Source organism: Lygodium microphyllum, chromosome 5 (genome assembly GCF_053477565.2).
Source record: "Lygodium microphyllum isolate KBCC chromosome 5, Lygodium_microphyllum_v1.1.10, whole genome shotgun sequence".
NCBI lineage: Eukaryota > Viridiplantae > Streptophyta > Polypodiopsida > Schizaeales > Lygodiaceae > Lygodium > Lygodium microphyllum.
In genome coordinates, this window is record NC_141139.1 from 62,049,297 (window position 1) to 62,075,922 (window position 26,626).

The 26,626-nt window shown below is 40.6% G+C and overlaps 1 protein-coding gene across 2 annotated transcripts; it reads right to left on the reverse strand.

The window, feature by feature from the left end:
- LOC148035893 (cyclin-dependent kinase C-2-like) lies at positions 1 to 26,626 on the reverse strand. 2 transcript variants are annotated; one of them, XM_087677920.1, is made up of 12 exons: positions 26,279 to 26,626; positions 26,052 to 26,140; positions 3,562 to 3,652; positions 3,140 to 3,169; positions 2,933 to 3,042; positions 2,726 to 2,798; positions 1,893 to 2,013; positions 1,685 to 1,802; positions 1,432 to 1,571; positions 1,300 to 1,357; positions 1,093 to 1,163; positions 1 to 1,009 (listed from the first exon to the last, which is right to left on the reverse strand). In XM_087677920.1, the coding sequence occupies exons 2-12, from the start codon at positions 26,070 to 26,072 to the stop codon at positions 493 to 495; spliced, it is 1,350 nt and encodes a 449-aa protein (XP_087534046.1). In that variant the 5' UTR covers positions 26,073 to 26,140; positions 26,279 to 26,626; the 3' UTR covers positions 1 to 492. The 2 variants fall into 2 exon arrangements, with proteins under 2 accessions (XP_087534046.1, XP_087534044.1); XM_087677918.1 differs by having other exon boundaries at positions 3 to 1,009; positions 26,059 to 26,140; positions 26,279 to 26,625.

A 26,626-nucleotide genomic window follows, 5' to 3' on the forward strand; every position in this document is an offset into this window, starting at 1 on the left:
TGTCTGGAAACCTTAAATCCTGCGCCCCCAACTTGCATCTTGCACAAAGAGGCATGAAGCATTGCAGACAGATACAGCAGCCAAACGACATCAGTGTTATAGATTATGTCTCAAGAAACGTGTATTTCTTTCTCTGCAAAAAATTTCTGGCTATGTACACTTGAACACAGCTTAACATGACTGCATCTAGTTATCAGTCATTGTTTCAGACGAGTAAGAGACTACAGTTAGTAGACACCACCATCTGTTTGCCATAAGAAGCATTGTGTAGAAACTGAATCTCACTGCACAATCAATTTTGGAGTAATGTTACTTGAGGTTAGGACAACAATGCATTCCTGGGAAGAGATTCTTTCCAGAAAATGTTATTGCAGTCAAAAAGTGATAATGGATTTAGGCAGTAGCACATTTGCAACAGACCAGGTACATTGGCCCAATCACCTGTTTCGAACAAGAACACAGACTTATCTTCTGTTCTACATCTGGATGAGATCAATACTGCTGTGTTCGCCCTGTGCCAGGAATGTTGGAACCCCTGTTACCCCCTGCACCAGAATAGGAGCCTCCTTGTGCATAACCAGCATTCCCACCTCCGTAACTACCACCACGAACCATCTGACTGCCTGCTGGTGGCATCCCATAACCACCTCCTTGAACAGGACCATATCCACCACCTGTTCCTCCACGGTTTTGGTTATAATTTGCTCCTGGACCTCCATGTGATGGACGCCCAGTTTGAGAAAACCTGTTCTGAGGTCCATTGGAAACCCTTTGGCCTGGATACAGATGACCGGAACCAGATATAACTGGAACTGCATTATGGATAGGTTGGTTTGGCCCAGGCCTTGAGGGCATATGTCCCTGTGGAGGCTGTTGTATTGGAGGGAGTCGACTGTGTGGCTGAGGATGCTGTGTTTTTTGCCGTTTGGCCATGTCCTCCTGCTGCTGTCTCTGCTGTTGGCGTTTCTTCTTTGTTTGAAACTCATGGGATGCTTCATACTTGGGCAGGCTACAATAAAGACCCAGACAGGATTGTAAAATAATTTGACACTAATCATTATCCAACCAAAAAAAGATCATGAATCAGTTTACCTGCCCGGCTGACATGGTGGAGGATCATTCCAAAAGTAGTCTGCATCTAGTGCATCTACAGCCGATATTCTCTGCCGATAATGGAACAAAATAATTGAGAACACCAACAGATGGTTGTAGATACGTGTATAACTCAATGCGTGGCTACAGAACTTTGAAAGTAATTGCAAACTGACACTGATAAAGCAATTCATGCAGTTTACATACCTTGGATGGATCTAAGGTCAGAAGTTTATCCACCAAGTCCAAAGCGTGCCTGTCAAAACTGCAACAACAAATGCTTAATCCAGCAGTACAAAATCAGGCCCAAGAAGTACAGCAAGCACAATATGCACTTACTGTTTAAATACTTCTCTGACTCGTCTCTTCATAACTCTCTCTGGCTTGAACTGAACATACCAGGGCATTTTGGAAACACCTGGCCAATTTGACTCATCAGGAGAGCCACAAAGCTCAAATATTTTGTTGACCTGCTCGAGCTGCAAAACATAGGGAAGCCTGAAGCTTTGCTACTTTTCAAATCGCAAAACAGATTATGCAACTGTATGAAGGCCATTACTAACTGCTGAAATATACACGTTTTTCCGTGCACCTCATTCTTGCCAGGTAAGATAGGTTTCCCATGTAAAAGCTCAGCAAATATACAGCCAACGGACCACATGTCAACAGCAGGCCCATACTTTGTTGACCCTAGCAGCAGTTCTGGGGGCCTGTTGTAGGGCACATTATCTTATAGACCACTTAATTTACTATGCAAATGAAAAGCCAGTCCAAGTCTCTTACATTTGTGGGTATAATACCTGTACCAAAGTGTTATGACACGATTTGTAAGCTTTGCATTGTTATCTCCAGTAAAGGACCTTGCCAATCCAAAGTCCGCAAGCTTTAAAATCCCATTATTATCAATCAGGAGATTGGAGCCTGCCATAAAGTAACATGTAGATTAATTCACTAACTAAAACTAGTTCACATAATTAGCGGAAAACTGTTAACTTTACATAGAGGTTAATAGCTTACACTCAGCATTCATCAGATCAAACATCCTATCCATTATAAGGATGACAAGGTTTGATAAGATCGACTGGGTTTATCCCCATAACTTAGTACCAATGCTTTTGCAGTAGAATGTTTCTGCACTTTTCAGTCTGCACAGATAGTCTAGGCCATTTTGTGTATGCAAAAATCCTATGTATGATACTAATGTAAGCCAAAAGGCAAACATTATCACTCGTGCACTGCAATTATGCAGAAATATAATGCAATCTGTATTGCTGTGAACAAACTTCATACATATAGATCACAACTGGATGAGAAATATCATGCAGACGAAGAAACAAATGAAGCCAAGAGCAAAGCAAGAAAATGGCCAAACTTTTTGTACAATATTTCGGAGTAAAGGCCACATTAAAAGAAGATAAAAACAGTCAAATTCTAAGATGTTGCATGACGTGCGAGCCAAGACAAAATGAACAGGAATGAAAGACAAACAGATGAAATAATCATACAAGAAGCCATTTCTAACATTTATGACTGAATGGTTCCAGAAAGGGACATGTAGAAAAGATAAGAATCCACAAACAAGACATGGAACATATAATGCACATAAACCCCTGAAGTTGGGATTACAGCACACCTTTTATATCTCGATGCAAAACTGAATTGATGTGACAGTAATGGAGCCCGTTCAGCAGCTGCATCATATAGCACTGCACCAGTACGCAAGATTACAGCAAGCCTGTTTCAGAGAGTTCAATGCTTCACATAAAAAAATAAAATAGATTTCTGTGCTTTCTCTATATGAAAATGAATGGACTAAATGCATGAATCCATTCTTGACTACCTTCACTTGAGGTACTGAAAACCGCATCCCAGGTCGGTCTGATAGACCTGTGAGATCATGGTCCATGTATTCAAAAACCATGTATATGCTACCTTTGTATTTGTTGCCCTCTGCAGTACAAAATTAACCACCATAAACATTTCAGAATCATGTGTCTTTATCTTGAATGTATGCCTGTGCAAATAAAGATGATAACTATGTGAAAACCTGTTCTCCCTTGTTCATCCTTCTCCGGTCCTAAAAAACACAAAAAGTCAACGTCATTGATTTGCTTCAAGTTGAAAATCTACAAATTGTTAATGCATTTCAAACAGCTCTGACAAAATCCTACTTATATTTACAAATATTACAGCCACCATGAAACCAAAGCACCTCTACAACCTTCACATTTCAGATAACATACAACTCTGAAACTGACAAATGTGAATGCTTATGCATGTGCAAACTAATTATTACTTGTAATGGATAAATACAAGAACAATCATTCTTGAAAGAAAACCAAAACAAACAAAAAACCAGTTAACATCTGCAAAATTTCTACTTCATAAACTGTATGTCACATTTTTCTACTGATATAAGTCCCCCTTGAAAGAACACAGGAATCAAAGATCAATCATTGCAAGTGTTACCTGGAGATGTCACTATCTCTTTCAGCTTGATGACATTCGCATGCTGCAGCTTTTTTAGAATCTTTATCTCCCTAATAGCTGTTATTGGGAACTGCAAGATTACAATAACCAAGATAAGAAACTAGACCTCATTCCACAGAAAAAGCTAAAAAGGCTGCATTTTAGGAAAACCACTTCCCTACAACCATGATAATGCCCCCATGCATTCAATTAAATCCACACATGACATAAGTATTCATGTATTTACAGATAGTGAAGTCAGGTACACCTTCCACTAGCCAGTTACGCTGTACAGCCACTTGGGCACAGTCCACAGTACCCAAGCTTGCCTCAGTCAATACAAACAAAATCTATGTTATGTATTTACAGAAATTGAAGTCAAGAACACGGTCTTCTAATAGACAGTCATGCTGGATAACCACTCGCGCATAGTCCACAATACCCATACTTGGATCAATCAATACAAATAAAAAAACAGCCAGCCATGAACTGCTACTGAGCATGTCACCAACTCTATGTACAAAAAACTACCAATCCATTAGTTAAGAATTTAATCTCGGATTAGAATTTAACACCCCTGCTGAAGTGAAATCCCGATAAGATCAAAACCAGTGCCTACAAGCATAATCATAGTTGCCAGGAATCTCAGAAACAGGGAAACAGGAACCCAAAAAATATAAATATAAGTATGTGTGTAGTTGTAGTAGATTGTATAAGCTACAACTTTAGCCTTGACATAATTAGATGCTCACATCACCAATCATACATATTACACTCATTATTTCGTAGGGTTGCTAGCAAGGGTTAAGAGCTAGTACTATTACCTTCATAGTTAGTAGTTACACAAATCTTTGTGCAACTCTATGCATCCTCTCACTATAGATAGCTTTACTAAAGAGAAACAGGCATGCAAATGCATGCAATAAAGGAACTTGAAGGCTATAAATGAAAGCTGAAAACTCAATACATTGCTTGTCAACCAAAAACAGAAACATAGGTGGGTAAAGTAACCCCTCCCCTCTCCTCCCCCCCCCCCCCCGGACGCCCCCACTCCAAAAAGTAACAAAACTATTTTTAGAAAACTGTTTCAAAACAGGTGATCCCAAAACACATTTTCCGGTTTTCAAAATGTTTCCGTTTCAAGGGCCCAAAACGCCATTTCAAGCAACTATGAACTGCATAATCCAGCTATAAGAATGCCTTAACTCGAGTGTATAAAGATTAAGCACCCAAACTCACGAAAACTTGAATTACGAGTCTATTACCCAATCTCAAGTTTAGTTGAGCTAAGGTTTCAATTGAGCTACAGCCAATTTTCACAATTAGTTGGTTTTACATTAACTACAAGTTGAGTTTTATGATTAGACAAAACGGTAGTGTGTTAAGACTGACTACGAGAGTTTGGATGGTACAACACACTAAAATGGTTACTTCACCACACACGTTAGTCTAGGGTTTCTACTTAGCAGTGTTGTAACAGTCAAAGAGTGGCATTGTCATTGAACTTTGGGAGATTCTCATTCATGGGAGCACCACTGTATTAACAAGTGAACTGATTTCTACTCATGTTCATGTCTCCACGTCCATCATATTTGTCAGTTGCTGGCTATTGATTGCAATTTTCTTTCACCTATTTCTTGCATTGCTTGGAAAATTTGCATACAAGTTGAGATTGTTAGAATAGTGCATGTTATGCGTCCAAGGCCTTTTATTGGGTTGTATTTTGGTGTGCATCGCCACTTTATGGGAGGCCAAATGGCATGTATCTGCATGTGCACATGCATGTATCATACATTTATCATATCACCCTACTGGAAACAAAAGGGAAGAGAGGGGGTGGGGGGGTGGCGAGAGAGAGACACACAGGAATCTAGAGCATTGTGCCTTTCATTGTTGGTCAATTGTATGATTTCCATCTCTAGTTTATTATATGGATTCCATTGCCCATCATTGAGATCTTATGTTCATTGACTTCATTCTTCATGTGTTGACAGTTGTGTTCTTGTCTCTTATGCTTAGTGCTTCCATCATTCATGTTCATTGCACATTCTCACATGACATCAGATGTACAATGGTGTAAAGAAATGGTATGTTTGCACTGGAGACAAGTGTACAACAAACACTAGCAATGACATTCAACAAAGAATAGCTTGTATAGTAGACACATAATGTGTATATGACTATTACCATTATTCCCTCCATCATTGTTATTGAGGTGTGTATTCTACTTGGATAGCAACTCAGAGCAACTACAAAGAGGAGACCACACTCTCATTGCTGCTTTTTGTGCAAAAGCCTCTCAAGGCTGGGTGATTGTTACTATTAGCTGGGCAACATCAAAACACACGACTTCTCCTGATGGCAGATCAGCTGATTTTGGTGGAGACAAGCCACTTGCTGCAAAACACAGCCTTTATAGCTGATCTCTCCCTGATCCGAGTAGACCAACAACAAAATGCAGCAAAATTCTTGTGTGCTTGTGCAAATACTCTAGAAGATAATGGATCACCCGTTCAACTGGCTTGATGATTCTAATGAGGACCATGACAAACCAACAAAGCCCTAATCGTGTACCTAAAGACCAACATTCTCGTTGGACAAATCATTGCACAGACTGCCGTCACAATCAAGAAGATCACGAGGATCGCTACAAAGAAGAACAGAGATCAGATCATCAATCATTTAGAGATTGGCAATATGGCCACTCAAGAGGAACAGAGCACGCTTTGAAGCATCCTCAGCCTCATGCTCCAGCCTCCACCACCCCCCCCCCCCCTTTTTTCTCACTTTGTTTCTTCAAGAACCTCGCTTGGCCATACTGGCACCCTTTGTGCGGATGCATGTTCTTTCTTCCTTGCCCAAGAAGAAACATCTAGATGGTTCCAACTACTCCCTTTGGTCTTGCAAAGTGGAGTGCATCTTAAATACCTTCAATTTGTGAGGCTTTGTCACCACCCCCCTCCACCGTCCAATGGTGGATCCCCATATTGGATCGACTATAGATCAAGCAGCTCTTTGTGATAGGCTCAACTCATGAGCATGGTCCTCTCTCTTCATGAGCTGCCATATTTTTAATCCTTGTTCATATCTGAAGAATTCACTCTACAACAAACGTATGGACCAAACTTTCTTTTATGTACCAAGTCCAACCCTTTGCCCATTGCAATGCTCTCTAGAAGAACTCCAAATACTTTCTGTTGATGATTTCCCAACTACAAAGGACCATATCAAAAAAATGGAGATATATGATGAGCTTGCATCCCTTGGCAATAAGATATCATCTGAAGACATGGCTGTGACTCTTTTGACACACCTTCCATCTCCAAAAAATGATTTTTTCTATATTAACTTTCTTACTTCCAAGATTCGACCACCATTATTTGGAAGGAGCTTGTATTGATGATTTTGGAGCAAGCTGCTTGACACAAGGATACCGATACCAATAGAGCCAAAACCACCAGCCACGCTTTTGGAGGAGGCAACAAGAAGGAGAAGAAAGCCAAGACCAAGAAGGAGCACGAGAAGAAGGATGAGAATTCCAAAGGGAAGACCAAGTGCCCACACTATGAATGAGACACCCACCCTAAAGACAGATGTTGGTAGATATACCCCCATTTGAAGTATGGACCCAAGGATGGTGCCAAAGATTCCAAGGCTACATTGGCCATGACCACACAATCTGTCCTTGTTCATCTCTTTGAGGTCAAGAACATTGCGCTTACGTCTTTCTCATTGGAGAAGCCTTCGCTTCATGGATGGTACATCATCCCATACGACCTACCGTCAGGTTTGGATCCACATCCTCCACTCATTTGTGCCAATTCTAGAACCAGGGATGATTCCCCTCGTTCCAAATAGATAGGATTCCTTTATCTTTCTGGTTTAGGTTTTAACCTTCTTTCTATTCATGGTTTGACAAAGATGGGGACCCGCATGGCTTTCACCCAAGAGGAAGCTATCGTGGAGGATGATACCATAAGAAATATATTGTCAACGAGTATATAGAAGGGTGGGCTCTACAAGCTAACAGTCCTTGCAACTATATCTTCCTTGACTTTCGAGTGACTTTGGCATGTCCACTATGGACACCTGAATTTTGACTTCATTAGATGGCCATCAAGGAAGGGACTTGTTCAAGGTCTTTCAGATTTCCCTTCCATTACTACTTTGTGCCCTAATTGTTGAAGCTACAAACAGCATCCCCATCCTTTTCCAAAGGTGGCTACCAAATGGGCTTCTATATCGTTAAAGTTGGTGGAGGCGCATAGCAACTTGTGCGTGCATGCCTATGAGATAACATCTCTAGGAAAGACCAAATACTTAATGCTTGTGGTTGATAATCTTTCCATATACATGTGGCACTATTTTTTCGAGTTCAAATCTAAGGCTTTTTCCAGTTTCTATGTGACAAATTAACCAATTTCTTACATTGGTTGTTTATCCTACTATTCAATGTAATCCTAAATCTATGGTAAGATACAAAATCAAGTACTTGGCATTTTAGATGCCTCTCCAATCTCATGTTATTATACTCTAGCACAGTGAATCCTAATCTACCCATGGATATTAAAGCATCCCGACATATGAGGTTTTTCATAATATTGAAGGGGATGTTACATGCAAGAAAAGCTTATGTCCACTTTAGATGCAATTTTAAGTTATTTTTGCTTTTCAAAATCTACCCTTAATCCTTCTCGCCATAAACTCTATCTTGCATAAGAAGATCTCGTACCACTTGCATCTATAAGACCATGGGCCTATTGCATAAGATGGACTTGTCCCACTATCGACTTGAGCATGTGGCACACAGATTGCCTCATCAACCTCCTCACTACTAGAGAAGATTGTTGATGCTACTCCTTTGAGTTTATTTAATGTGTGGTCTTTTGGTTTCTTTAGTTCCATGTTTGTTATTCCCTTAGAGCTTCTTGAAACAAGACATTTACATTAGATGACATTTGTACAAGCAACTACATTTCCTTGGAAATGTGTTTATGGAAAAATAAACAACCTTTAAGGTTTGAGGAATTCATGTCACAACACAACAATAGGAAAAAAAAATTATTATTTCCATAATTTTGCATGTTTAATTATTTAGTAAATTTGTTTCCTTTGCGCTTACTAGATATAAAGAAAATTGCAATACAACTGGCAATTAACAATGGTCATAGGTTATGGTGGACCCAAGCGATAGATTTTAAAAAAATAGTACACACTTCCACCTATATGATCCAATTGGGCACTTGTCATTGGAACTCCAACATATCAAGGTCAAACTCGCCCAAAGAAAGGAGCTAGCGAGAAATGATGCTCCTATAGAAACTGGCTAAACTAGTGAGAGATAAACTCATCACCACTATCACTCCTCATACAACCTACATGATGACCCATCTGATTATGCACCAAAAGCACTCATGATGAGAAGTAGATGAATGCATCATATTTATGCTTTAGAGAATACACCCACATGTATCTAGAAAAGTCATCCACTATTAAAAAGAAGTACAATGTGCAATTAAGAGTGATAGTGGGCATCGATCTACAAAGATCAATATGAATCAATATTGAAGGAGCCTTAGCTCTACTCCATGTATGGTCTACTGAGGGATGGAGTGCGGTGTCATTTTTCAAGTTAAAAGGCTAAACAAACATCCTTGGACACTTTTGGACTTCCATATGGCTACTAGTAGCATTGGTCACAATGGTCATGAAGTGACTTACTGTGAATGCATTAAGGCCACTTCAAGGTTAGGACAATGAAATCCTATTTATAGGACTCAAGGCCCTATTGTGCACATCATTGTGTGATCACTACTCTTAGACTCTTGGCCTATTGGCTAACACATCCATACATCAAGATAATGTGGGCTAGTAGTATGGGACACCAATCCTTGGGATGTGGTCGTGTCTTATGTGCCCTTTGGATCCTAGGGGAACATTTCATTAGTATGCAATCCGTGGTCAATTTTCTGCACGATATGCAAGAGATATTAACGATTGCTAGAAAAAGTATTAAAACATCCCAAGATCATGCAATGTTCATGCTCACCAACATCATATTCCTAGAGAGCTCTAGGAGGGTATGTGGGGTTTACCTTAAAGTCCCAAAGAACTCTGATTCGATGACTATCGCCTGTGAAGATGTACTAGGGTTTACACAAAGAAAATACAAAATGTACAAATATACTTGAAACACAAAACTTAGGCAGCAATACAACAAACACAAAATGCAAAAACACAAACACAAACAAAGAAGAAAGAGAACTCTCAACTGAATGAACCAATGTTGTATATGAATGAAAGAAAGTACAAAATGCTCAAGGGCAAGTTGTCCAACAATCGATGGCTCTCGTGGAAGCAAGCTAATGGAGGTGTTAATGTGTGTCGTCCATCGGAGATTGATCCAGAGTAAAGTAACCACCAGTTAAGAAACAAAGGTTAATGAAAAAAAGCTATTGAAAAACACAAAAACGACCTAATGTAGATTCAAGGCAATACTAGAAATGGAAGGGCAAAACCAGAACAAAGTAATCTCTAGGGCTAGAACTGGAAACGCAGCAATGTAACCGCTCGAAGATCATGACAGTTCATCACTGACAGTAGTGGGAGGTTGGGCAACAGTTATAGACCACGTAACAATAGTCGTTGGGGGTTGGATAGCTAGTGAAAGAGGGCTAATGGTTGAAACCTACAAGACAAGGATGGATTGAATGCTGGGTAACCTATCTATTTATAGATGCAAAAGGATCCTCCCAAATTAGGGTTTTGCTTATGGCATAAAGAAACTCTCTAGGACCACGCACCATTTAATGCAACTTTTGGCAAATTACATGTTTTGAGATTGTTTTCAAGAGCTACTTGATTTGTAATTCATTTTTACCTCAACACCCCCTCTCAAGCCCAAAACTCCAAACCAAGAAGGGTTTGGAATAAAAGCTCAAGCCCATTTCTACCTAAGGTGTCCCGTCCCAAAGCAACCAGAGCATTGAACGAAGGGTGCACATCGGCTGTCCAATGGCCTATCAATACTACAAAGGCAATGGTTATCTTACCAAGGAGCCCAAGTGATCACCCCAAAGAGGCCAAGGCATTGGACAAAGAATGCTTGTCCGATGTCTAGTGGTAAACCAGGACTTGCAAAGGCGGGTGAAACCACGTTGAACTTTTTTTGGGAGAAGATATGGTTTGCAACCTATCAAGTGACTGCGCCCCAAGGGGGGGAATAAAAAGGGATGGTTACATCCACCACATTACAAAATATTCAAGCTATCCCAACCACTCAAGGGTATCGATGACAAAGTAAAAGGGTGAAGAAATATGGAGGTGTGATAGTAAGGTGGTAGAAGAACCATCCATGAAAACAACTCAAGATCCCTTCAAGATTGCTCTGCACAATGAGATGTATAGAGTAATGTTACATGATGAGAATGCACATGTAACATGTGTCATTTAGATAGTGTCTCTCATAAAGAAATTGTTCACTTATCCATGCACTTTTTTACAAAGCTGATGATGATCATACAATACAAAGGAAAGGTACAACAAGCAAGGGAGGTCGATATTGAAGATAAATACCAAAACCTGTAGAATACCAATGAAAGGTAGGAACCCCCTCTCAACCATGGATGTCGATACCAAAGGAGGAAAAGGAACATGATGTCAATCTTTATTTGGTGCCAAGAACCATGATGAATCCAATGATAAAGGCAGACCTAAGACCCCTTAGGCGGAATGGCCAAAGGAGAATCAACCTTCTCGATACTCAGAATATACCCATACTCGAGCTTGGAAGAGGGCTCCAATGTTTTGATCAAGTACCATAGGCAAGCCTGAATCTCAACCTCAAGAGAGGACTCAATGCTAGTCAACAAGCGCCAAGAAGCAAGCCACCATGCCAAGAGATCAAATGGATAAAGAAGGAAGACCTAATCCTCCCCAACTAGAAGACCGGGGAAAGCTCAATCACCAAGGTGGTGGGGATGGGCCTGTACCTGATCTCTGGAGAGGTCTCCAATGCTGACCAATTGTCATAGACATGCCTGAAACTCGAACTCAAAAGATGGCTCTATAAAGAAATATCCTAGTGCTAAAACACAAATACAATTGTACAACAAAGCACAAACTGAAGAGAACACTGTTAGGATTAGAGTAACTCAGAGACAATGAGCATAGTCAAGATTTTGAAACGAATAAATATGTATCATACAATGCTCATCTAGCAAACACACCATGCAGTGAATATTGTACCCCAAACTCTCGTATCTCGAGGACTGGAGACGTCTAGCAACAGACCCAACAATAGATGTCGGATCATTTATAAACAAAGCAGTGAGGAGAGAGAAAACTGCAAACACAGCTTGATGAACAGTAAACGGAGCTTGGTAGCATGTCACCTACAGCTGATGGAAAGACGCTAGTACAATTAAACACAACGATAAAACAATAGCAACTGGCACAAGCTGTGAGGTAGAGGCTAGAAATAGGCACCATATGGGTAAAAGCAGCAAAGGATTTTTTGGAGCATATGAATAGTATGTTAAAATTTGCTCAAGAAAATATTAAGAAAGCTCAAGACCGAGCTAGAGCTTATGCAAATCCTCACCGAAGAGACATCTCCTTTGAGGAAGGGGAATTGGTCTATCTTAAGGTGCATGAACAAACTAAAACCATGAAAATGGGATGATGTCCAAAGCTTTCACCCAAGTATTATGGTCCTTTCACAATACTTAAGAGGGTGGGAAAACAAGCTTACAAGCTCCAACTACCTGCTCATAGTAAAACACATCCAGTTTTCCATGTAAGCAAGCTAAGAAAGAAGCTGGGTGATATGGATAATCTAATCTTAAATGATAACATTGAGGAGCTATTAGGTGACCAATCTATTCCACATGAACCAAAAAGCATTTTAAATGTTCGTAACAGACGAACAAGGTATACTATATATCAAAAATATCTGGTGAAATGGAAAGATTGTTCAGAAGAAAGCTCAACATGGGAGCGAGTAAGTACTTTAAGAAAAAGGTTTCCCAATTTACAGTTGGACCTTCCAAGTATCGTTTTCGAGGACGAAACCGATTCTTAAGGGGGAGAAAATGTTACATCAATAAATGTAACTTATTGGAAAACAAGCGCGAGAAATAACCGTCCAGGGGCCTTGGGCGCCCGTACGGGATTAAGGGGAGCTTAGGAAGTAAGTGAGTCATAAATATAGTATAACTCACCAAAAGTTGACGGCTGGCAAGGGAGTCACGACGTCGTTCTCTCCAGCAACTTCCTAGGCGTGGTTGGGTGGAGAGTCAGAGAGAGACCTCTCGTGCTTTAGGAAGGGAGTTGGCAAAAGACAGTCCAGCAGTTATTTAATAATATGGGAACCAAAGTGCCACTAGTAAGATCCTCAGTTAGATGGCCTTAGTGGTATCATCGAAGAGAGCCCTATCCTCAACCTCGGCCATGAAAGCCACCACTATCTCTTGCTTACAACTGGCCCAAGAGATAAAGAGTTGTGCCCTAGGTAATGATGTAGCTACCATGGGAACCCCAAGTGTTAGGATCTCCTGCCCGATCAAAGTCAGTGGATCCCTGCAAACATAAACCAAAACCATAAGTTAGCCCGTTAAGAATAGGTACACCGCAAGTATCTCAAAACATGAAGATATACAATCCAGTGTGACATTCTAGATGCAATGAAATTTTAACTAAGCAAACTAACTTAGTATATTAAATTTGGCCTAGTATAAATTAACCAAAGGAGTTTCCCTACTACAGATCTAAAGTGGAAAATGACTGGCTGAGAGTTAAAAATGCCACATACAGAATCCTTTGAGGAACAACCACAATCAAGTACTGGTTAAGCATGTACACCAAAGTATTAACAACCTCGATCCAAAGGCACTCAGGGAGCTTTATTGCAAGCAGCATAGAGCGTGTCATGTTTATTATAGTCCAATTCCTACGCTCTACAACTCCATTCTGAGAGAGAGAGTTAATAGAAGTAAGCTGGAGAGAGATAAAAGGGTGAGAGTGCGCAATGGCGTGCAAGGTCAAGGCGTTATTTGAAGAGCAGAGATGAGCTCAGAGTTAGGTGTACTGATGTGACGGTACACAAAGAAAAAAAAGAATGTATTTATATATTAGGGTACATTAAGGGTGTGTTCACACCCGTAAGTCTATTTACACAAAGACAAAGGGACTTTACACCCAACAACCTCCCACTTAAAGGCCTGAAGAAGTGGTACCTTTAAACTAACCAACTCCCACTAAACGAATGCAATGCTCATACTAAGCCTTTTCAAGAGACTTAGAACATCTGCAGGGTTATCTTGGGTTTTGACCTTAGTCAGTGTGACAAGACCATCATCCAAGACCTGTCAAATAAAGTGATACCGAACATCTATATGTTTGGTACGTGCATGGAACATGGCATTCTTAGCCAGACATACTGCACTCTGGCTATCACAACCAAGCGCTGGAGTATGTGAAGAAAGACCAAAATCCTTGACCAGACGGCCAAGCCAAATAGCTTTCTTAGAAGCTTCTGTGGCTGAAATATATTCAGCCTCTCTAGTACTCAGTGCCACAATTTTTTGCAATCTTGAACACCAAGAGATAACCCCACCAGCCAAAGTAAAAACATACCCACTGGTAGATTTCCTAGTGTCAAGATCTCCTACCATGTCTGAATCACAAAATCCCTGCAACTCTAGTGTACCCTTTCCATAGCATATACACTTTTCTTGTGTACCTTTCAAGTATCTGAAGATACATTTCACTGCTTCCCAATTTTAAGAGCCTCTCCCCAAAACTACTGTGGGAGATTAGTGGTGGGCAGCATGCATCTGACTCTCTCACGCCATTTGATGCAAGATTATAAGGGGCTGTCAACTCCCTCTTAATGCCATGTATCTCACAAAACTTGTTGAATTCTTTTGAGGCATACTCACCCCCATTATCTGTTCTTATGGCTTTCAACTTAAGCCCTTTTTGTGTGGTAACAAAAGCATGAAATTTTTTAAAAGAATCCAACACTTCCTTTTTGCTCTTAAGTACATACACCCATGACTTTCTACTGAAATCATCAATGAAAGTAACAAAATACCGCGCACCCCCATACGAATTAACAAGCATAATGCACACATCAAAGTGTACTAAGTCAAGAGCATTAGACTTCTTAACGACACCAGAGTAATAAGGAGACTTCACATGTTTTCCATATAAGCAATCATTACAAAATTCGAGACCAGAGCCTTTTACATCAAATCTCCCTAAAGAGGAGAGAACTTGAGGCCTTTCTAGCTCATATGACCAAGTCTTTTGTGCCAAAGCTCCATCTGTGAATGGACTTCAGCCACAGCCAAGAACTTGCCAGGTAATGCTTTACAATGCAAGTAATATAAAGTCCCCCTTTTGCTGCCTTTAACAATCAGCATAGAGCCCTTATGGACCTTCCAAGATCCATCACCAAATGTAGTAAAGTACCCTTTAGCATCAAGCTGCCCAACTGACAGTAGACTCTTCTTTATGCCAGGTACAAATCTGACATCCTGCAAAATCAGCTCTTGGCCATTTTCAAGAGCCAAGTGAATGGTGCCAACACCCTCTATCTCACATGCATAGTTATTACCCAAGTAAACCTTGCCTATGTAACTTGCAATGTATTCAGAAAATGACTCCAAAGAGGGGGTAACATGAAAAGAAGCACCGCTGTCCACTATCCATGATTGTGACGGCCCATCGTGAGCTGAAAGTAAGGCATCAATTACCTCCTTTTTTATGATGTGCATATCACCTGTTGTTGCCATAATATCTACATCATTACATGAGGCTACAACAAGTATCTCTTCAATGTCAAGAAGCTCTTCAATGACCACATTGGATACAACATTTGCCTTTGCAACTTCTTTTGAGAAAGAGTTGTCATCATCTTCCTGTTGTTTCTTTCTTTCTTGCTCTTTCTTGCAGTACTGGCAATCGAGCTTTTTATGCCCTTTACGCCCACACTGATAGCATGTGACATCCTGTTGTTTGCCCTTGCTTTTGCTTCTACTTTTACCTTTATTGGCTGCATTACCCCTTTTTTTAAACCTGCCTCTTACATGGTAAGCTAAGCCACTGCTTTCACCACTAGACTTTCTTCTGATTTCTTCATTGAGGATTGAACCTCTAACACCATCAAAAACAAAGCGGGGTTGTTGCTAAGTGACACAACCAAAGATTCCCAACTGTCAGGCAAAGTCATCAATAAGAAAATAGCTTTCAATTTATCATCAAAAGCCGCCAAACCAGAGTCCTACAACTCAAAACCCCTATGAAAGTACTCAAATGCTCAGATGCAAGATTTAGACTCATCCAACTCCATGTTCACAAGTTTACATGTAAGATGCACTTGATTCACAGGAGTTGTATTTTCATAAGTGTCCTTAAGCTTTTTTCATATAGCATAACCTGTATCAAGACGCTTGATGTCTGTAAGTACATCATCAAAACACCGCCATCTTAATGTATGCAATGGCCTTCTTATTAAGTCTAGCCCAATCTACATCTGTCATAGCTGCAAGCTTAGTCTCCAAGAGAGCATCTTCACAATCCTTGAGAAACAAAATGCCTTGCATCCTATCCTTCCAGAAGTCAGAGCCAGTGCCATCAAACCTCTTGATTTCAAAAGGGAATTTTGTGTCACTGCTGCTAGAAGCATTTGCAGCAATTTTTCAGCAATACACCAGAAATTCAAAGCTGCAATTTATGACAGCAAAAATGAGCTGAATATTCGGCTGATTACAGCCCAATTTTTCAACAAATAATAGCAAGATTCAGTCCAAGTACATATACAGTAGTAGAATGAATGACTTTCAACAGTATGACTGCAATTTCAGCATACAATAAATGCATACATCACTGCCAGATAACTCCCACTTCAGCAATATCACCAAAAATACATCTGCACCAATCCCAGATCTGCAAATGATCACTAAGACTGCTGCAACATGAATAATCAGCAATACATCAACTCAATGGGAGCTGCCCAACATGTGTACTGCATATATATGTACTCATATCAACTTGTGATACCCCAAAACACCAAGAATTCTCTGCAATTTCTCCAAAATCGCACAAGCAGGAGATAAAAATGCTCAAATCACTCTGCTTATGGCAACAAGATTGCTTCAGAAATATTCCCAAAGTGCATTTCACGCATTAACTTTGCCAAAATCCACAGATTTCAGTAAAAACCCCAAAATTTCACTGACCAATCTGCCCCGATTACATTAATACATGTTCCCGAAAGCATAAAACGGGCAAATTTAGCAAAATTTCACAAAATTTTGCAAAAGCCCCAAATTTCTCGGGTCCAACTGTGCACCAATGTCAGCCAATCTAACTCAGCTGACCAAAATTTCGCCCATACAGCAAAAGCCCCAAATTTTATGGGTCCAATGTTGAGAAATTTCACTCGGATGAGTAAAATTTCAGTAAATTTGGCGAAATCACCAATTCAAACGCGCACAATGTCTACAATCTCTGATGCCTCGATCTTGCATGAGCAGCACTCAATCTGAAAAGCCCAAATTTTTGGGCATAAACCTGCACAAATCTGAGCTCTATGCCTCCAGCGCGTGAACCCTTGTTAAGAGAAAGGGGGTAACTTTGAAATTAAAGAAATCTTTTATTTCTTTTTATTAAAAAGAAATTGACGAAGTCACGAAAAAGGGGGGTCCGTTGGCCCTGCCCCGACGGTTGTCATCGCCTCGTCGTCACCTGGCGACGCCTGGTCCCGATCGTCGCGCTATGGAGTCACCTACCAACGCTTGGTCATTTCTTGGTCGTCCCAGTCGTCACGTTGGACACGAACTCCAATCGTCTGCCACGTGCCACCTGTTATAGGCAGCCGCTTGTCGATTGGTCCACTGTCGTCCCTACTGTTACGCTAGACCTGCCACCTGGTCGCCTGACTGTCGCCTGGACTATTCACCGCCTGGACTGTTTGTCACCACGCAACAAGTCGCCTGCTGCCAACTGCCAATCCACCACTTGGAAGGTACTACCCAATCTATACCGTCAATACTAGAGGAGACAGGCAGCCTTCCAAACTTACCTACAATCTTGGAGCCTGAGATGGAGGCAATGATCGATGCATTGATTCCCATGGATGTCGAGACTTCTGATCCGCTTAGAGAGGAAATATCCATACCATTATATGATGGGTACCGAGTATCTCGCCTGAAGACACTGCTTGCACTCCTAAGTGTGCAAGCAAAATACGTATGGCGCTATCCTTTTGGTGGTCTCGAGAAGCACACGAAGCCTTAAGCTTTGAAGGGGTGAGACTGCGCAATGGCGTACAGGGTCAAGGCGTTAGCTGAAGAGCAAAGATGAGCTCAGAGTTAGGTGTACCGATGTGACGGTACACAAAGAATAAAAAGAATGTATTTATATGTTAGGGTACATTAAGGGTGTGTTCACACCTGTAAGTCTATTTACACGAAGACGAAGGGACTTTACACCCAACAAGAGACTCCATGCTCCTATAGAAACTTAAAAACTCGTGGGAGGTAAACTTACAACCACTATCACTCTTCATGCATCCTACACAACGGTGGCCAATCTAGTTATGAACCAATAGCACCCAAGCAAAAAATATATATAAATGCATTAGACTTATGCTTCAGAAAGTACACCCATGTAGCAAGAATAATTATCCACTATCAAAAAGAAATGTAGTGCACCATTCCACGCGACAATGAATGTTAGCCCATACAGATCAACATGAATCAAACTAAGAGGCACCTCAAATCTATGTGTGAGTTGCTAAGAGAATCGGGTACAGCCCTGTTTCCCAAGTTGACAAGCTTTACAAATATCTTGAGATAGCATTAGGTGTGGAAGGCCCTCAATCATTAAACAATGAGACAACTCATAAAGAGAGCCGTATCCGAGATATCCTAAGTAAAAATGCTAGAGACGCTCTGTGTCCGTAGGCTCCCATGTGGCTAAAGCCTGGAAGCGGTGAAATTCGGAGCCCTCAGTTGTTGGCTCGAAAAAAAATTGGATCATGTGGTACAATTCATCAGACTATACCTCACTACCAGGAGCAATCGCTAAACCAGTCTGAGAGTCAAGGACATCAACTATGTCACATTAAAGAAAATTGCTCGTCCCAACTAGAAAAGTTGTTGAACGGATAACAAGTTCACCCCAAGCAAAGGGACATAGTATATATCATCCAATGTAGCGAGATCTAGGCCTTGGTCAGTGGCAAAACTAATGCAACCGTGAGTCTAAATCTCAACCAAGGAGTTGTACCCAATACGGACTATCTTGACTATAGAGACTCCCGAGATGAAAATATCCGAGATAGGGGATCATATGATGGGGTAGCTCCACTATCCACAATCCAAGGAGTGACCAAAGTACTCGACTATGACAAGTGGGCATTTGCAATCACCTTGTTGAGAGGCAACTCAGATGTGAACAGGACTCATATCCTCAAATGTCTCTAAGGAGACAATGTTGGCCTCTGCAACCAATCAAACATGCCCTTTGGCACTGAGAACAATATAGACTGTGATGGCTGATTGTGGCAACATAGATCTGACCTAGCAACTGCGCCTATTGAGGGTTGTTACCACCTTGCCTCCCCTACTACTAGGAGTTGCTTGACTAGGGGGTGAGGTTCTAAGTCTTGGATTCTAATGCTATGTCTCTTACCTTTGAACAACACTTGTCATCAAAGTGGAAAACATTTTGATAATGCTGAGAATGCATGTTCTTTTTAGGCACATTCTACCATCCGAATTTAAGAGAAGACTGGTTGTCCCCTTGGGTCTCACTAGCTTGAATTTGAGTTTGATTTTGCTGTTGATTTTGATTTGAGTTTTGGATTCTCTTGCCCTTTCCTTGCTGCCCCTTTTAAGAAGAAGCAATAAGAGCCCTTTCAATAGAGTAAATACTATGAAACTAATCAAACAACAAAGTGTAACACACTAGCTAACACTCAAATTCATAGAATGTAGGCATGGTGGATTGTGAGATTACTTGCTACACAAAATGGAAGTATTTCACTAGAAGCTTGTTAAGGAACAATGTGACGTGATCGTCCGAGAACTTAGGAGCCCCCATCGTAGAGAACTTGACGAGAAGTTCCCGACACTCAACCATCTTGACTTTCAAGTTATCCTAGTCTATGATTTTAGAGTTTTAAAGCTCATTGTCAAGATTTATGCGACAGGTCCTATCTCGAGCCATATAGCGGTTAGTTAAGTGTACTCAACGCTCTGACGCTAAATTAAAATATTGAAGCTAAGAATGAAACTCAAGCAATAAGCCTTGCATCAACTCGATAATAGCGGAGGTATTCATAGCCTTCCATGAGTAGACAACCTCATATGAAACATGTCACCAAAATGAGAAATAAACTTATGAACTTAATAATTTAATTAAACTTCACGAAGATTTTTAATGAAAATATTTTGGTACCCCTAGCTCTTGGCATGGTAACCATTACACCAATAGTGAAGGATTTAACACTCGAGCATGCAATGGACAAGTGTGCAGACCATGTGGTACATGGCCAGGGCTAAAGGGACAAGGTGTAATGTGACACTTTCATTAAATGGAAAGTATACACCTTAGAATTGAGTTACATTTAAAGTTTTGCCTAGTAAGCAACTCACTTAGGACACTTAAGTTATAAAGCAAGTCTTAAGCTAAAGTTTCGCTCAATGAGCAACTCACTTATGATTAATAATTAAGTCATTAATTAGCCCTTAATAAAAAAGTGATATAATTAAGGAGTAGCTGGTTACTCGTTTGAAAAGCTTATCTTGGCTATTTGGGGCTGCTTCTCTATCATGTGTAAAAACCCAAGTTTGGAGACAACTACTCTTCTTTTTCTTTCTGCAGAAAATTGCAGATATCAACCATGGAATGAGCTCACAGCATAGATCAAGTATGGATAGTAACCAATTTTTTTCCTCTTGGCATGGGGATTCCCTTAAGCAACCTCGTAACTCCATATACAACAAGGCATGCTGCTATTTTTAAGCTAAATATCAGAAAAACAGGTTATGATAGCACTACGGGCTGAGATCTTTTCTTCTTCTTCGAGATCTCAAGCCTACTCCACTTTCTAGGCAATTTTGTCACCAAGAAAATGACATTCTCACAATTTCATCACAAGAAACCCCCCTCCTATCAAAAGACAACGTACCAACAAGACAGTAGGGTTTGCGAAGAGGAATACAGAGTGAACTCGGTAAACACTGAGAAAAGAAGAGAAGAGAAAAGAAACTCTGATGAATGGAATGATGAAGATCTAAATCATGAAGTGAATGTGATACAAAGGAACAAGGGTGCCGTAGCACACGGAAGATGATGAAGACAACCACGAACCACAAACTGCAATGTCCTCCTAAAGGGGTGTGAAGCAATAGAGAGATTGGAGAGAAGAGGTGATAGACTGAATGCATCAGCCGTAAAGAATGAGTAACAAAGACAGCCTATAAATAGGCAAGAGATTGTCTAGGGCGACGCCCGGAGGGAGAGCGCCGGATGTCTAAGAAGATAGTGCCCCACTGTGGGCACCCAGCCCCTTTTTGCAGCTGTCCACTGTGAAACCCTAAACGCAAAATATAAAATGCAAACTGCAAGTGAAGGGTTTCTCAACACACCCATCCCCCTCCACTTGTGAGAGAAAGAGTAGGATTACATAGGGACTATGCAGAAGAGTCATCTCCACAACTGCTCTGCAAAATTAAGTCCAAATGCTTGATGTCATTTTTAGGGTTTGGCAAGCTAAAGTGTTCATTTGTAGTTTTGAACACTCTACAACTAGTTGGAGACCAGCAGTAAAGATGCCAAGGCCATTGTATACACATGGATCAATTATATCACGAGAAATCGCTGAAATACAGCCATTTGTAAAACCAATTTCGAGCATGTTTTAGTAATCTAAAGAAATAATAAAAGGGGTGTCAAGCTTTGGGGCCAACAAGTGTCAATGTGTAGTGCAGGAGTACTCTAGCTCTAGTTGTGTCTGGAGTTTTCTTGCTGAATTTTTTTTACCATTTGCAAGAACTTATTTTATCTACAATGTGGTTTACTGCTATTGGGCTTCTAAAGGCCAGTTTCATGGTTCCATTGCTAGGACATGACCAACTTTCTAAAGGAGGTGAGCTTGTGGTCATCTCGAGGAGCAACACATGCATTTTGGTTTGCTATAATTCAGTTACAGCAAGGTTTACTGCAAGGTTTATAATTGCGGAAAACAATGTACAGCAAGGGACAAACAATAAAAGATATCACACAATAGTAGCAGTAGGAGTGAGGAACAAGAATCTCCTCTTGAAAGGCACTCACCACATGGTTTTGAGTCTCCAAATGCTGAAAATGCTTTAGGACAGAGAGCAACAAATGTGATCAGTGAGTATGCAGCTCAATCATATGTAATTTCACAAGTCCAAGGTGCTCAGGAAGCAAATGCAATGTTTATGGCACAGTTAGCAAGCTGTTATAAACTTGCAATAGTTAATTCAGCAACCTCAATTTGCTGAATTTATGCAGTCAATTCCTAATGTTAAAGGGAAAAAAGACATGGGCAAACTTTTCAACCAAAGGTATTGCATACACCGGCACCTATAATGCTGAATGTGCAGGGAACTCCAATTCAGCAGCATAATCATCCCCATAAGGGAATAATGTGCAGCATATTCCTCGTGGACAGCAAACAATTCCTCCACCATCTACGCATCCAAGTTATATCGGGGGTGGATTGGTGTTTCAGGCTATGGATGCCACTGCGCCCACCAAGGTTGGCATGCAAAATGCAACCGGTTTTCAACCACCTATGTTGGGTGTTCAGGGGAACTATCATGGGGCAATGCAGGCCCAAATGCACACCGGCATGTATGATAACATTGGTATGCAATCAAGTATGCAAACTAGAATGTTTGGTTGATTGGGAGGTACTATTGGGCATATCTCAAATGCAAATGCAGCAATGGCATCACCGGGACTACCATTTTTACATCCACCTATGTATGATAACTTGACAGCTTTGGGTAAAGTTAAAGACTACAAAGAAGGCAGCAGTCAAATTTGAAACCTTTAATGGTATACAGGATAGACTAAAGGCTTTGACCTTCATTCAACCATTTGATGCAACCTACTTTGGGGGCAATTTTTCCTAGCCTTCAAAAGTGCGCAAGGCAGTCACTTTTTTAAAAGGAAATGCACTTTAGTGGTGGACAACCCTTTTGATGTAAGGCAAGGCACCAGCAACTTGGGTGCAATTCAATCAAGTTTTCTCTTCTCAATGGCTCACAAACACTTTTGAAGTGGATGCAATAATGACTTGGCACAAATTGGATGCAATTCATTGTGTTGATTTGGAAGAGTACACAAACAAATTCTAGGTAGCTTTGTTGTCAATTAGCTCTTTTCGTGAGGTCACAATGGCTACGCAAATAGAGACCTACTGTTGTGGCCTACCCAAAGAAATCTATGACTATTGCTGCACAAAGACAAAAGCGACCAGCATGGCACAATTGCTGAAAATGTAAATACAACTTATGCATTGATGAAAGGACATGTCACAAGATTTAAAGGCAGCAAAGATGTTTCGAAGGACAATGCTGATAATAAGGGCAATAAGACTAAATTTTGGGCAGCAAGTTTAAATCTTTGAAAAAGTATCAACATGCTAAAGCTTGAAAATCAGTCAAAGTCGTTCTTTCAAAAAGGCACACAAGGCAAAAGATCATTTCCTAGTGCTAAGAAAGTTACTCAAAGAAAGACATTATATGATACAAACAAATGCTATGTTTGTGAACAAGAGGGGCATATAGCACATAAATGCCCAAAACATGAGTCTAAAAACCATGCACATGACCGTAAGGATCAAAAAGGCAAGAAGCATAAAACTTCTATTGGATTGGTATCCGATCTTGTGGGTGAGCAACCAAACATGGATGCTTCAGAACTATGACATGCATGGGGCAAAGTGAGGGATCAACATGATTTAGCTTTCCTTGATGTAGTAGCTCATGCCAACTTCATTTCCCCAGAATTGGCGACCAAGTTGGGCATTAGAGATGATGAGATGGGTCCCATGGGTGAGGCCAATTCGGCTTATCCTGGAGATGTAGAGCCAGTCACCCCTATCATTGGAAAACTCTGAATTCATTTGCAATCTTATGTGGATGGTGAGGATTTTCACATTATGCCATTGAAGGGCTACAATGTCTTATTAGGTATTCCATGGGGTCATAGAGTGCATGCAATGATTCATGTATATAATAGAAAAATCACTCTCACTCAAAAAGGAAGACAACATGTTCTTGATGTAAAGTTGAAGGGAGAGTCTATTCCTCTTCTATCTACTTCAGCAATTTCTTTAGTAGTGAAAAATCATCTTTCTGTGTACTTAGTTTCTACAAAAGATGTTAGTAAAGATGATGCTAAGTCTAAAGTTTCAATGCTGAATAATGAGCGGACAGAGTTCTTAAAAGAATTCCAAGATTTTTTTTCTGACTCCCTACCTAGAGACTTACCACCTAAAAGGCCAGAGGATCAAAGTATTGACCTTGTGCCTGGTACTACGCCTCCAAACACGCCACTCTATAGAGTGAGTGCTTCCCAACAATAGGAAATAATGAGTCAAGTTAATGAGCTGTTCGAAAAAGGGTTGATTCAGCCCAGTTTATCACCCTTTTGCTCACCTGTACTCCTAGTGCAAAAACAGGATGGTTCATAGTGAATGTGTATTGATTACCACACCTTAAACAAAAACAACATTAAAAATAGATTCCCTATATCGAGGATTGATAATGTCCGTGATTGGTTAGAGGGAAGTGCAATCTTTAGCAAAATAGACCTTAAAAGTGGGTATCATTAGATACATATAAGACCAGAAGGTGTGCACAAGACAGCTTTTAGGACCACTTTTTCATTATATGAGTTCTTGGTCATGCCATTTGGGCTTACAAGTGCACCTATGACATTTAATCACATGATGGATCAATTTTTTCAACCCTACAAGTCTTTCATTGGCACATTCTTTGATGATATCATAGTATTTTCAAAGAATGAGGTAGAACATCACATGCATTTGACTATTTTGTTTAAGAAACTTAGAGCATTTGACTATTTTGTTTAAGAAATTTAGAAAACACAAGCTACTTATTTATGCAAAAAAGAGTGAATTCTTCATGTCAGAGATTCCCTTCTTAGGGCACATTGTCTCAAAAGATGGTGTTAGAATGGATCTCGCAAAAGTGGAAGCAATATGCAACTAGCATCATTTGAGAAATCATGAGTTAGATGAGATGAAGACACAGTATCAAGAGGATAAGGACTTTGCTAGAGTCTATAATCTCTTATTAGATGGTTAGCACCATGAGCACTATACTCTTAGAGAGGGCTTTCTTATGATGTATGGTCGATTATGTGTTACAAAGCAATTAAGGAACAAGGTTATGGTTGAAAGTCATGCACCTCCATATGCAGGGCTATGAAGCAGTTGAGACTTTCTTGCATTTCCTTTCAAAAAAGTGATTGCCTTCTGGATTTTTTGACAACTCAATGAAGTTCCCCTCTAAATAGGCCACATCAAACTATTGATTGAAAGTCAACACTTTCAATCCATCTTATGCCCCACTGAAAACTTCAAACTTCACTCCCTTACCACCCTCATCATAATCCTTTGCTTTGCTTTTAGGTGCCAAATTGTATTTATAAAGAAGGTAGTTATCTCAATCTAGTGGAAAACCTCCGAATGCTTTTGCTATTTCAAAGAGTACAATAAGAAGAGGCATCTCCGAAAAGACTGCAAGAAACTAGCAGCATTGCAGGAGGAGAAGGCGAATGAGAAGAAAGATAAAGACTCCTCCAATTTCATCATCCTCTAATTTTAACGTGGACTTTGGCTAGGCAGCAAAGCCCATGTCACACCCTACAGCTTTCAAGCCCTAGTGGTGTTGCCACTCTTCAACTCTTGTGTGCAACTAAGTTTTGCATGGTCTATCTACCTTATAGTTTCTGATTACCAACCATTGCATGAGAAATCACTCTTCAACTCTTGTGTACAACTAACATCATGAAAGTACAATACAATACCTCTCAATATAAACACATAGACCAAACCCTAGACTAACTTTAGACATGGAAGGGCAATATAAATGCATGGACCAAACTAAAGTGAAATGCTGAGCAGATGGATTGCTGGACTAACCAGTTAATCTTATGCCTGATGCAGGCCCACTTGCCTCACACAGACCTAGGTAACCTACCTGTTGTCTAGCTGTCTGCCTACTGCCTAAATCTGAACAGAAAACATAGAAGTTAAAGCATATGTATCGAATGCAGGCTAGATCACCTATTGTTGGCAAACCCGTTGGCCGATGATCTGGTCTCTTTTCTTCTTCTCCATTTGGCTAACAGAGCACTAAATTCTATCAAACGGAAGGCACAAAAATTGCATGAGGATAGAAGGACAACACCTCATACCCCTTCTCTTTCATTGTCCATCCTGACTTTCTTCAGTGCAACGATTTCTCCTGTGGCAATCTCTTTGGCCATGTACACTTGTCTGTGTGCAGTGAAACAGAAAGGAAAAGCCAAAAAGACAACCAGGTTACTGATCGATTGCTTCATATCACTTGGTAAAGTCCCAATGCCCTGTCCTGCATTTGCACCAAATTGAGATTTTGTGCAACGATATGCATACCCGTAAGTGCCTTCTCCAATCTGCTCGAGCTTCTCAAAGACGTTAACGTTTCGGGACCCCCAGAGGGGTGACTCTTCCAGGTTGAGCTGGCCCGGGGCAGCCATGGCTATTGGCCTGGAGGTGGATCGAAGGCACCTGCTCTTAATGGAGGAACTCCCTGGATCAAAGCTCCTCAAGATCGAAGAATCGAATTATGTCAGGAGCGGGACTCCCTGGATCAAAGCTCCTCAAGATCAAAGGATCGAATCGTGCCAGGAGGGGGAACAGAGAAGGAGCAAGAGGATGGTCAATTTAAGTTTGAGGCTTACGTCTCTAGAACGAAGACGCCCCGAGACGATTAATCTTACC

Coding starts and splice junctions, on each gene's coding strand:
- LOC148035893 (XM_087677918.1), bottom strand. CDS start 26,382: ATGGCTGCCCCGGGCCAGCTCAACCTGGAAGAGTCACCCCTCTGGGGG. Junction 3,043..3,139: donor GGATGAACAAGGGAGAACAG/GTTTTCACATAG, acceptor TTTGTACTGCAG/AGGGCAACAAATACAAAGGT. Junction 1,010..1,092: donor CCACCATGTCAGCCGGGCAG/GTAAACTGATTC, acceptor TCTTTATTGTAG/CCTGCCCAAGTATGAAGCAT.